The sequence below is a fragment of the Eublepharis macularius genome, chromosome 7 (assembly GCF_028583425.1).
Source record: "Eublepharis macularius isolate TG4126 chromosome 7, MPM_Emac_v1.0, whole genome shotgun sequence".
Taxonomy (NCBI): Eukaryota; Metazoa; Chordata; class Lepidosauria; order Squamata; family Eublepharidae; genus Eublepharis; species Eublepharis macularius.
The window spans coordinates 34,972,292-34,985,457 of record NC_072796.1 but is presented as its reverse complement, the minus strand read 5'-3'; the positions used below and the strand labels follow the sequence as shown (position 1 = coordinate 34,985,457).

The 13,166-nt window shown below is 41.5% G+C and overlaps 1 protein-coding gene across 1 annotated transcript; it reads left to right on the top strand.

Moving 5' to 3' along the window:
* The first annotated feature begins 585 nt into the window (after window positions 1-585).
* On the top strand, window positions 586-7,996 carry LOC129333592 (serpin B3-like). The gene is made up of 7 exons (XM_054985363.1): window positions 586-765; window positions 2,151-2,195; window positions 2,381-2,524; window positions 3,586-3,703; window positions 4,895-5,037; window positions 5,999-6,154; window positions 6,844-7,996. The coding sequence occupies exons 1-7, from the start codon at window positions 598-600 to the stop codon at window positions 7,240-7,242; spliced, it is 1,173 nt and encodes a 390-aa protein (XP_054841338.1). The 5' UTR covers window positions 586-597; the 3' UTR covers window positions 7,243-7,996.
* Window positions 7,997-13,166: the final 5,170 nt, after the last annotated feature.

Below are 13,166 nucleotides of genomic sequence, written 5' to 3'. Positions count from 1 at the left end.
AGACGAGTCAGTAGGTGATGTGAAAGATATCTACCTGCAACCCTGGAGAGCTGCTGTCAGCCCGAGTAGACAATACTGACCTTGACAGACCAACCTTCTGATTCAGTATAAGGCACCTTCATGTGTGTTCATGTATATGATTTCCTCTAGATTAGGATTAGGCAACCCATTGTATGTCAGATTAGATGGGTGAAAGCAAGAGGGACTGACGGTCTTGATAGCATTTATAAGGCAGATTTCTATCCAAGGGCTGATTCATATTTTGTGTAAAAGACAAATAAGCAAGAGTGACTTCTACATCTTTTCCCCCACAAATAACTTTTGAATCTTGAACTTGCAACTCTGCCTCTACAGAGATCCTTTGGTATGAGTTCTCTCATTTGCATTTAAGACAGGGTGTGTGTGTCGGGGGGGGGTCTATTTTTAAGCAAAAAAACCCACAGCCATGTAAATCAATATTGCCTTGATGTTAGAAAATAGCACAGATTACCTACCATGTTGTTGTCCATTCCTTATTTTAGAAGGCTGGAGAAGAATGAGACTGTAAGAAGGCCTAAGCTTTTCCCCCTCTCTTTCTCAGGTACAACCAACGCCATCATGAGCACTGTGATAGAGGCAAATACTCAATTTGGTGTGAACCTTTTCAAACAACTGGCCAAAGAAAATTCTACCAAAAATGTCTTCTTCTCCCCATTGAGCATCTCAGCAGCTTTGGCCATGGTGCTTTTGGGTGCCAAACATGAGACTGCGAAGCAGGTGGAGAAGGTAGGCCCATGCATAGTGTCAGAGCATTAATGTAAGGCCTGTTTCCACATTAACCCAGCTGTGCAGAACCATAGAGAAAGGCTTCCCATTGGTATCTTGCTGTGTGTGCATGGGGTATAGAAACATTTATCATGCCACTCCCCAGAATCATGAAGAGTCTTACCTCGCTAACCTCTCCTTTTGCTGACTGGCCTTTGATCTCCTCACTTTCTAAGATATTTTTGCCATAAGACACATACTCAAAACGTCTACAAGTTACATGAAAAATGCATTGTGAAGAAGGCATCAAATGGATAAAGACATTCACATAAAACTGTGCAAGTAGTCACCTATTGCTCTGGGAATCAACAGAAAAAAATGATGTGGGAAGCAGAAACCAAACTCAACAAAATGACAGAGCTGTAAGCTTCAAACCATTCTGAAGCCCCAAAAGGTTGTGTGGAATTTTAATGGGGCTCTTCAGTTTAAAGGTCAGTCAGTAATGGCTGATCAGCTTCTCTGAAAGCCACCCAGTGCAGTGGCAGCTGTGCTAAACTAGCCCTGCAATGAAGGAGGGAAGTAGAAGTTGTGTACGAGGATGCATTCTCTGGGCCAAGCTACAAGTAATGAATGACACTTGAACAGCAAGTGAACAGACTGACGTGTATTCCTCCCTGTTACTTGCCCTCCACTTGCATTCCACTTGATCACTACTCAAGTGGAACATGTGGTGGGATTTTTATTTGTAGGGGTTACAGAACGTAAGTGGAGAACAAGTGTACAGGGAGAAATACACGTGAGTCTGTTCACTTGCCATTCAAGTGTCATTCGTCACTTGTAGCTTGGTTCTCTGTCTACAGAGTTATGGTGAGGCCTGATAGGCTTGGGTTTTGCTTAGGCAGTTTTTACTCAGGCAGATGTTCAGGCAGATTTTACATAGTCTGCCTGAACATTTTAGAACATGTCTTGGAAATGTCATAGGCACACCAATGTCCAAAGGCTTCTATAGAGATAAAAAGTTTGAGAATCAGTGGTATAGAGGAAGGAAATCATGCCCATGATTGTGGCAAAGTCAAAAGGCATCTCAGGTGAAGTTCTATGCAGTGAAGATGAAGGAAGTGGGAAACTGAGGCACTGAATCTTCCTGACATAACAAATTTAGAACTCACTGCTGGTGGTTTGTTGGGCATTTCAAGTGAATCACAAAAAAATTAGTACATTTGACATGCCCCTCACTAATAAAGGATCATATGCATTGCCTCCTCATGAGAACATCCCAGGATGGGGGTGCTTATTTGTTCTAGTAAACCCCAGGAAAAAAGGCAATTGCTCCAAATTTGACAGAAACAGGTTATCACGGTTAACAAATGAGACACAACACCTGCTGCTTTTGTTTTATGTTACAGGGTCTTTCCTTAGATAAGATCACTAGATCTGGAAGCAGTTCAACTGTAAGTATTTGTGTCACTGCCTGAACTGAGAAGGGAAAATCAGATCCAGGCAATTTGTTAGTTCAAAGTTAAATAATCTTTGTTTTGGGATTATCTTGGCTTTATCAAATATAAACATTAGTGCGTAGACTGTAGGACACTGTATTCACAAGAGACATTCCTTCTGAACAAATTTGCTTTTGAAGGTTGCAGGAGATCAGTGTGATAAACCCGGAGGAATACATTCCCAGTTCAAGGCACTCTTAGCAGCCATCAACCAACACACGACAAACTACGATCTGAGCATTGCCAACAGGTTGTATGGAGCACAGCAGTATGAATTCCTTCAGGTACAAAGCCATGCTTCCATATATGTCTGTGCCTCAAGCCATACCTTATGAAGTCCATAGAACTATTTTTGCCATAGTACTGTTTCTAATCTATTTTGGTGCTTGGTCACAACTGATCTTTCCAACTGGTTTCAGTAGCACTTGTGAAGGGGTGCATGTCTGCCCAAGCATGCATGGGCCAATTCCATGGGAAAGAGAGACTTTCTTTGAGCAGCCTGGCAGGTTTCATTGGGGACATCCCTGCCTGTGGTCCTTGTTTCAAGATTGCACAAATACCTGGAGGGCTTCTCCTCCTGCCAGGAGCTCTTATGCAAGTTTAATATACAGATGAAGGGGCCAGGGCTCCATACCTCTGTGCCTTGACCTCAATTACATTATTTTGGCTACTAGGCTCTGCTATGCCCCTGTCCAGGAATGTTTTCTCAGGTCTTAGAGAAGGCCAGCCCTCATGCAGCCAGCACTTTCCCCTTTCTCTCCCCACATCACAGGGAGTTTTTCTCCTCTCCTTCACCTCTTCATTCTGCAGTGAGATACAGCCAGGTTTTTTCTCCTTTCATCTCCCTCCTCCACCCTCTGCATTACTCTCATTCTTTCTAGCTCCGCCCTTCTGTTCTCACTCATTTTTCTTCCTTCTTCTCATGTCTACTGCTTTTAGTCCTATTACGGAACCACATGTAAGTGGCAGTCGTCCTGTGCTTTTACATGCTTTCCCCAGATAATTACAAATGAGCTCACAGGCTGCTGCCATGGAAGTATAGCCCAGTTGCCCGCAGGCTGCAACACTTAAGGTGTAACTAACAAGATTAGAGCTCTTATGTTTTAAATTATCACATCTTTCTAATCAAACACTCATTCTTTTTGCTTTACTTCTTTTTTTAATAAACGGCACAAGTAAAATGTGCCATTTGTAATATTTATTTCACCATTCTCATAAGTATATGAAGGTCCACTTTGCTTTTCTTCAGCAGCAGTCTTTAAACAGCTACGTACATTTTGATGTTCCATTCATTGAACAGGTGACCATTGCTTATTTTAAACTGTTTTGTATTTAATATCTGTAGCAATATTTACGTTGCACAAAAGAGCTGTATGGTGCTGAGTTGGAAAGAGTGGACTTCCAGCACTCTGCTGAGGAAGTGAGAAAGCAGATTAATTCCTGGGTTGAAAGTCAAACAAATGGTAAGAGGCCACAGGTGTAATTTCCAATCAAGTCAAAATTCATCATAAGAACACAATAACTTAAGAACAGCCCTCCTGAATCAGCCCCGTGGTCCATCTCGTCCAGCAACCCGTTTCATAGAGCAGCCAACCAGTTAGCCTGGGTGGCCAGCAAACAGAGCATAGTGGCCCATACCTCCCCCTGATGTAGCCTCCCAGAGCTGCTATTCAGAAGTTTGCTGCCTCTGAATATGGAGGTTCTCTTTGGTCACCCTGGCTAGTAGACCTTGATAGACCCATCTTCCATGAATCTGTCTAAATCCCTTTTAAAACCATTTGTGCTTGTGGCTAGCACTACATCCACTGGCAGGGAATTCCACAATTTAAGTACTCATTTAGTAGAAGAAGTAGATCCTTTTGTCTGTCCTGAATCTGTTACCCATCAGCTTCATTGTCTCTCAGTGCAATCCTATGCAGAGTTACTCCTGTTTAAGCCCATTGAAGTCAAGGGGCTTAGACAGAAGTAACTCTGCATAGGATTGTACTGCCCGTGTACTAGTATTATGGGAGAGGTATATAAAATATCCTCTCTATACACTATTTTCACCTCATGCAGAAACTTATCAATTTCAATCATGTCCCTCTTTACACATTCTTTTTCTAAATTGAAAACTCAGAGACTCTTTAGCCGTTAGTTGTAGGAAAGGTGATTCAACCCGTAATCATCTTGGTTGCACTCTTCTGTGCTTGGTTGCTCCTCTTCCAAAGCCCTACTGGGCAAGAGCCCCACCCACTTTCTAAAAGCATTTGGTAGGCACCGGGAAAGTTGATGGGGGGGGCACCATGGCACCCATGGGTGCTACATTGGTGACCTTTGTTCTAGCATTTCGACGCTAGTCAACTTCATTTGACTCAGTTATGCAGACACTTCAGGAGGACAAATCTGAAGCACTTAGTGAATTCTCCCACTTGATTTAAACTGGCCACTTTCAGTTTTGGGCAATGTATTCCTCCAATTCATGAAAGACCAAAGGGATTGTTTTGTGGTTTTCTACAATTGTTTCTATTGTTTTGTGGTTTTCTACTAATTTTGGATTATTTGGAGTATTTTATAGATTTTCTTTAAAACTAATAAACATTTCTTAGAGAAATGAGTGAACCATTAAATTGTTTCTGTAACAGTATCTTTTTCTTGAATTTGTTTCCTATAAGGTAAAATCAAGAACCTTTTTCCTCCTCGCAGTATTAATGCAGCAACTGTTTTGGTCTTGGTGAATGCCATTTACTTCAAAGGAATGTGGAAGAGACAGTTTAAGAAAAGTGACACAAAGGAAGAACCCTTCTGGATAAATCAGGTGCAGTATGTCTAGAAACTTATGGAAGAAGGCATTTTTCAGTCCCCAAAATAACACACTTTGCTCTTGAGTATGGTGGGACAGAGACTAAATATAGATTGAGTTTGGTGACCCTTCAGTGCCAGAAGCAGACAGGATTGATCAAAAAGTTTTCATGAAGTAGAATTAACTGGCATTTCATAGAAGTTATTGGGAACACAGAAATCATGCATGGGAACGAGAAACATTATGAAGTCGTGCAAACAAGTCGCCAAAAATGTCTCTCTACTGCTGTTCAGTGTCCTATTGAGTTATACTGTACCTGGAGAAAGGTGAGTTTTAGGGTACCGTCTCTGTTAAAATTAGCTTCTACTTAAATAATACTGGTACAGCCTTGATTTTCATAAGCTGTTCATATGGTGAAATCTCAAGATGTAATTGTGGGTCTGGAACCTTGAAGGGCTCTTTTGCGAGTCTCTGACTCTATGTCTCTTTTGACTGTCAATGCTGCAAATTCTTGATTCTTAGGAATGCAAAATTCTTTCCTTCATTTTGTTCCAGGGTTGGAAGAAGCTCCTTAATCTTTATTTATTCAATTTTTATACCTCTTCTCTTCAGTTAAGATCTCAAAGCGGTTCACAACAATTACAATCACTGATTGCCTAGGGCACCAAAACCTATTAGCCAGCCCTGGAAATGAGCTCTTAATCTAATCATTTGATCACTCTGGGGGTACTTTCAAATCAACGAATGTATATTTAATGCAAGAAAGTGGGGGGGGGGGAAGAGTTATGCAGGCAGTTACCAAAACTTACCCTCTGTTCTGCCCTAGTTTTAAGTCATGCCTAGAGGGCCATGTCATTACAATGGACTGGCTTGGCTACTTTTGACTTGGGCATAAGCTTAACCCTCAACTTTTCTTTGGTAACACCATCCATTACATTGCTATTGTTTTATTAATTTGCTATTTTATTTATTTCAGAATCAGAGCAAGAATGTGCAGATGATGAAACAGACAGATGTTTTTAGTTGGGCTCAAATACAAAACCCCAAAATGCAAGTGCTTGATCTTCCCTATGATCAGGGCGATCTAAGTATGCTCATTTTGCTGCCACATGACAAAGGAGGTCTGGACCAGGTAATGTGATTTGATCTCTGAATAATTCCATTTAAATGAACACTGGGGGGGGGGGGGAAGGTCATGGGCAATAGCTCTTGCTCTATATTTCTAATCATCCAATCAGTTAGTTAAGTGAGACATTAAAATCCAACCGTAGTCCAATAATTTTAAAAGCATTTTTATAGAAGCATGGATTTATTTGAATTGTTGCACCAGTTCTCAAAGTGCTTTCTGACATCAATTTGATTTTTAAATTCTAATGTTAACAATTGCCATAATCTATCAATAACATAAATATATACATAACTGTTCATGGACTTGGACTTTCCAATGGGCCCCACAAAACAAAGTGAGAAGGGCCTCAGAGCAGATGATGAGTGGATTGACCAGTGTACTGCTTCAGGATTCTTCCTTTTTCACCCACTCAAATTAAGGGATCTACTAGCTAGACTGGTTATTTATCATTGTCCCCAGAATATTACTGTAGAAAGCAAAGCCTTTACAAAAACTAAATTGTTTTAACAAAGCAGTTCACCGGTTTATCCAAGCGTTTTTCAAACAAAAGCGTGAATGGAAATGTTTTTCCAACTTCATGAAATATTTTAATTTCCTCTGTCATATTGAAATCTGATTACTCTCCTCCTTTCTGAGAGTTTTTTTTTAACTAGTATTCATTGCATGTTGCTTGGTTTATTTTTACTGGACAGCTTCAGGAGGAGCTCACCTATGCAAAACTTAAAGAATGGACCTCTCCATCAAACATGAAGAAGGAACAGCTGACTGTTTCTCTGCCGAAGTTCAAGCTCGAAGAACAATATGGACTCCCTCTAGCTTTAAAAGTTTTAGGAATGAAAGATGCTTTTACAAGAGGAAAGGCTGATTTAACTGGCATGTCTGAAAATCGGGATATTTTTATTACCGAGGTAGTTCATAAAGCTTATGTAGAAGTCAATGAAGAAGGTACAGAGGCTGCAGCAGCCACTGGTGCAGTGGTAGGGACAACCTCAGCAAAACCAGGATTTATAGTTGATCGCCCATTCATTTTCTTCATAAGACACAATATAACACAGAGCATACTCTTTGTGGGAACACTTCGCACCCCTTAAATAATAGCATACATTTGCTTTACAGCTGTATAGTAAACCTAGGCTGTTATTATAATCTTCAAAAAAGCAAACTGATTCTGAATTCTCTTTTTTCTCATTTTGTTTCTAATTTCAGGCACTGTAAAAAGGGCTGCCAACCTCCCTGTAGGGCCTGGAGATCTGTAATAATAATTTATTTCCAGCTAACAGATCAGTTTCCCTGGAGAAAATGGCAGCTTTTGAGGATAGACTGTATAGCATAATACCCCATTGAGGTCCCTCCCCACCCCATACCTCAACCTCTCCAAGCTCTACCCTATCATAAATGAAATGCCATGAGATTCATTCCAGTGGAAAATTTAGTAGAAAAGAATTTCCAAGAGTAGCACAGAAACTTCCCTCACAGACATTCTGTTGCAGCCTTTCCCTATAATCTTATGAAGGAGATTTCATGATACAACAGTATAAAGCAGAGTTGGCTGCCCAGTTGCAGAATTACTAAGAATCCCCTGCCCAGTTCTTGCTGTCTAGCTTTCTGGAGATTGCTGAGACCTTCTGAAGTCCGCCTTGGATCTGGAAAGTTTCCTTCCCTGTGACTCTGTCTCACCTAGGTTGCTGCTTTTACCATATGCTCTGATGCTGCCCTCTCCCCCTTGCTAGACTTGCTGGACCTGCCCCGACATGCTGATTTTGGCTGGCTGACCCACACTGGGATGTCAGATTTGGGCCCAGATTTTAAGTCCCAAAAACTCTGCTTCCCTTTCTGCTAGCAATATTTTGCACTTTAAACTGAGAAGCGTAAATCCGAGTCACTAACCTTCAGTCCGTAATTCATTTTTCTGTGATTGCAGAGTGTTTGTCTGGTCAAATATTTCAGACGACATAACAAGTTAATCAGAAATTTGACTGTAATTCTCAGAGCGTCTACTCAAATATAAGTACCTTTTTATTCAAATGGGCTTATTTTAGAAAGTTTTCTTTATCTCTTAAATGTTAGGCTGGTTTTCTAATGAAATTTATAATCGACCGTTCTCTTTTGATTGCCTTGAGTGTCTTTATCTCCAGGATTATTCAAAATAAAATATAGTTTGTTTGTTAGATTTAGATGATTTAATCAGAAGAAATTAACATGCTTTGCCTGTGATTCCCTTTATAAATGTGGATAAAAATGCTATTAACCACATGTTCCGATATGGATGTCATGGGATATTTTGTTGACATCTGTAGTTGTTCTAATCACACATAGGTTTGTATTCCTAGTCCTTTATCTCCCTAAAGGTGGCTTGTGAAGTTTTGGTCTCCTTAATGTGTTCTCTGAACTGAAAGTAAACTGTAGTAAAAAAATAATAATAAAGCATTTAAAAATACTGTTTTATGCTGTTCATTTCATAGTGAGCTAATTTGCAGACCATCATCCGAACTGCTGTGGCCAGTTTTCCTGCTGAATGGCAGGAAAAATTCAACTAGTGATGCCCCCCCCCTGCCTCCCCTGCAGTCTCAATTCATGATGAAGAGAAAAATGCCATTGGTTAATTTCTGCCTCTCGTTCTGTTTAAAAGCTCATGAGCCCTGCCAGAAAACAATTCCCCTACAGTCCTTTCTGTATAGAGATTCCTGCCCCCTGCTGGATCTTTTCCTCTTCTTCTTTGTATTCAGGACATTGCTGTACCCCGGCAGTTAACTAGCGAATCAGACTCCAGTCTGGCATGGGAGCATCCCCTTTGGCATACATGAAAATATAGGCATGGATAGCATCCACATATTCTTGGCAGCTTTAGAGAGCCCCCTATGAACTCTGGCTTTTGATGCCAGCTGCAAAGGACAAGATGCCTCTGCTCCAGGCATAAAACTCATCTGGAGATCACAGCCTCATGAATAATGGACGTTGTAGCAGTAGAGCTACAAACAACTTGGAATGCATTGCTCCTCACATCTGATGATGCAGAACCTACTTAACTCTGAGGGCCAAGCTACACATGACGAATGACACTTGAACAGCAAGTGTATTTCTCCCTGTTCACTTGCCCTCCACTCAATCCACTTGCCGTTCAAGTGTCATTCCTCATGTGTAGCTTGGCCCTGAGGCTAAAACATGATGTTAGACAAGGAAAATAAAGATATTAGGAAATTCTTTTGCACTATCTCAGGGTAATAGTCTTCAGTCCAGGAAGGACCATTTGACCATCTTACCATTGAGAATGATAACTTATAAAATTCATCACCAGCAAAGGTATTCAGATGCCCCTCCATTCAAAGGTTGGCTTCACTATCCTATCATAGACTGTATCCCAAAGTTTGCACCAATCAATACCCTAATACACAGGTACCAAATCAATATCTAATGCAGAGTTTGTCTGCATTACACCCAGGTTCCGTACCAAAAGCCACTTGCTCCATAAGCTCACAGATAAAACCAGGGCCATAAAATGTACCTTCTTCCTTTGTAAATAGCTCTCCCTCTTGCTTCTACTTACTACAGAAACCAAAATTCTGGATCCTTCCTCTCCAAGTCAAGCAAAGTACGATATTATTGTGTTTTGCTTTTTCTCTGTTTCAATGTGATTTGTCAAATAAGGATGCATCCCTAGCCCTTGCATATGACAAAGGCCAATCATCTTCAGAATGCAGCTGCCACTGAAAAGGGAGTATGAGAGTCTCCGTCATCGACCTACTTGTTTTACAGCACTTGGAAAGGGATAGGGTGACCAAATCAGCTGGAGAAATTCCTGGAGGTTTGTGGATGGTGCCTGCAAAGGACAGAGTTTGGGGAGGGGAAGAAATCCAGTAAGGATGTAATGCCATAGAATTCACCCTCTAAAGCTTCCAGTTTCTTTGGAAGAACTGACCACAGATCACTTGTAACTCTGAGACAACTCCAGGTCCGACCTGGAAGTTGGCAAACCCAGAAAGGGCTTGGTCTTCATGATACACAAACTTCCTGATCACCCTTGGTGTGCATACCATGTGGACTGGTCAAAGCAGGGACCCATCGGATGACTAACTGCAAGCAGCAATAATCAACCACTTGAATCCAGAGGAGCCCCAGCTGGATGAGAAGGTGCTAAGCAGTATGACTGCAGCCTGAGGTAGCCAAGTCTCACCTACAGAGTTCCCCAGAGTCCTACCGAGCATGCCAAGTCCTGCATTCAGTTGAGGTGCCCTGATGATGCCTTTGCTTCTTACCACTCTGGATCCAATGAGTGTCTACATATTGGACTGGTACGGAAACTCAGCCTCTTAGACTTCAAAGATACCTTTAGTAGTTCCATATCATCATCTGGAGATTTGGGGGGGGGGGCATACGAGTTTGGATTCTGTAGGACTATGAATTATTCTCCTCTTGAATGTAGTCTGTGACCATCTGTGACATAAGGAAAGGATTCCAGAAAAGCTCTTGTAGCGTATTATATCTATACAAGTGGGTGACTCACAAGGACTTGCAGAGGACATCTCATTTCCCCCCCCCACACACACACAATGACTTCTTACCCTGAAAGCCCCTATATCCTCTTCTCTTTTCCTGCTCTCCTTCCTACCCACTAGTTGACCTACTTTTAGCTGCTACTATCTTCAGATTTTCCTCCTTCCTCCCCCTCGGCAGCCTCTCTCCGGGAAAACTGTGCTCTGCTCCAGCACTGCACAGTGCCAACTGCCAGCCCAGTTGTGGGTGAGGAACCCACAAGGGCGTGCGGGGGGAGGGATTCAATTTCTGCTGTATCCTCTTTCTATACTCTTTCCTGCCAACTCTTATATCCTTACCTTTCCATGCCTCCTTTTTTCCCCATCTCACCCAGTGACCCACCTACTCACCTTTTTATCTGCCCCTCTGTCTCCAGCTAAATTAATTTACTTCATTTATACCCCACCTTTCTCCACAATGGGAAGTCAAAGCAGCTGAAAGAAACTTCTCTCCTCCATTTTATCCTCACACCATCTATGGGAGGTAGGTTAGTCTGATAATGTAGGTTAGGCCAAAGGTCACACAGTGAGCTTCTGTGGCAAAATGGGGATTCGAACTTGAGTGTGGCTGCTGTTAAACAGTAGCAACCAGATGGAGCTGGGTAAGTTATGCAGCTCTGGGGCAGCAAGTCGCCCAGCAGTTCCTGCCATGCCTGGCCTCCTGAGCCTTCCCTCAAATTCTGAAACAGCTCTGGAAAAGGCCCAGTCCCCTCCCCTCGCCTTTTACTGACAGAAACCAAAGTAGGAAGGTCTGGCAGTACTATTGTGGTTGCCTAACAAAAGTCACTGAGGGCATTTGTTTCTTAAAGGTACAGCTGCTGCTTCTATTATTTGTAGCAGTTTAACACTTTGTTTTTATATTGATTTATTTGATTTCAGATTTTTCTGCAAACCAGGAGCTTTCCCTACATTTGTAGAACTATCTCTCTTGTCTGTCCATGGCACCAGTCTCTGGATTTTTGTATCCACAGCGGGAGCTACATTGAGAATTAGATATATTCATGATTGATGGAGAATAAATTCAAAGTAGGAGAATAAATTTACTAAATTCGTGCACGCATTTGGACTCAGGGAAGTTGTGCTTCTGTTCTGTCCACCTTGCAAGTGTTTAAGATTAGGCAAAGCTAGTTAAGGTGGGTGTGTCTAGGTTTGCATGGAAGTCACACCAGAAGCCTTAAAGCATGATCCTATCAATGGTTGTGTGAATATGATTACTCAGGCATATGGAACCAACTTTGTTGAACCGATATTGATAATTGGATTAGTCCATAAATGCTACAAAGCAATGTGTGCTACCAAGAAATACTTATATCAGCTCTGCTGCTTTGCATGTCTTAAGAACACATGACTATAAACAAAGTTTTTGCATTTTGAAAATCTATTGGCACAACAACACGTTGCTATTCATTAGCAATAATTCCAGATGTTAAGTCTGTTGATTAAGTTGTAAATTACTGCACTTTAATATTTCCAACAAAGCTCAGTTTTTTACTTTATCCTATTTGAGTCCGTCACTGTTGTTCTATGGATAGAACAAGATGAACATTGTTACCAAATTTCTAAAGCTAGAGTATATAAATAACTAAAGGCTGCAGATATATCTCATATTTTTTCATTGAGGACAGAACTGTCCACTGGCTTAAGGACGAGCTTTCACTATTTTCTATTATACTTTTACAAGTGGATTATTTCGTGTTATAGAATAGTAATGAATTCAGTGCTTGGTAAATACTTCTTTCCTGGGAGTAAACCCCACTGAGTAGACCAGAGTAGGTTTCTGAGCTGACCTGCTTCTGCTGTAAGGGGCAAAATTGTTAGGGGTTGTCAGGTCTGTTGCCCACTGTCCCTCCATATTGTTACCCAGCTTAAGGTATGTTGCAATAGCCTCGTGCACCTGTTCCCTTGTTGCTTTCGATTCCAGGACGGTCGAGCCCTTATCTCGGATGGCTCACCACAGCGGCCTTAGGACAGCTCCTTCCCGTCCCGCTACTGATTATGGTTGGCTGGGGGACTGGAGGGGTCGGGGAACATGTGGAAGGGTTGATATAATGTATCCTGTCCTCAATGCATCCTCTGCTTGCGGGGAGGGCGGAATATAAATACGATAAAATAAAAATAAAAATAAAATAAATAAATTCCTAACATGTGACCTCTGTACAGCCAGACGTCTTTAATTGCTTCTGTGTAACCTATGGACATATGTATGGAGAAGCCTATGATATCTAAATAAAGACCCATTTACTCAAGAGAGCTTGGATTTCTTGCTGCAAGGGTTGGGAGTCACCTTCAACATATCCTGTCTTCCATAGACTGACAGGGGTGCAGCACTACACAGTTAAAACTGAAGCTAACCATGCTTACAGATTACTCAAAACAGTCAAGAGGAATAACACCGTATAAACAGTCAGCTACAAAAAGAACACTGTGATAAAGGTCATTCAGTACAAGAAGTTACAATATAATAAGTTTATAAATTATGTGAGTAT

Bases quoted from the DNA above. Each gene is read 5' to 3' on its own strand.
- LOC129333592 (XM_054985363.1), top strand. From the start codon at position 598: ATGAGCACTGTGATAGAGGCAAATACTCAATTTGGTGTGAACCTTTTC. The intron at 2,196-2,380 runs GTAAGTATTTGT...TTGCTTTTGAAG, and splicing joins GATCTGGAAGCAGTTCAACT to GTTGCAGGAGATCAGTGTGA. The intron at 3,704-4,894 runs GTAAGAGGCCAC...GTTTCCTATAAG, and splicing joins GGTTGAAAGTCAAACAAATG to GTAAAATCAAGAACCTTTTT.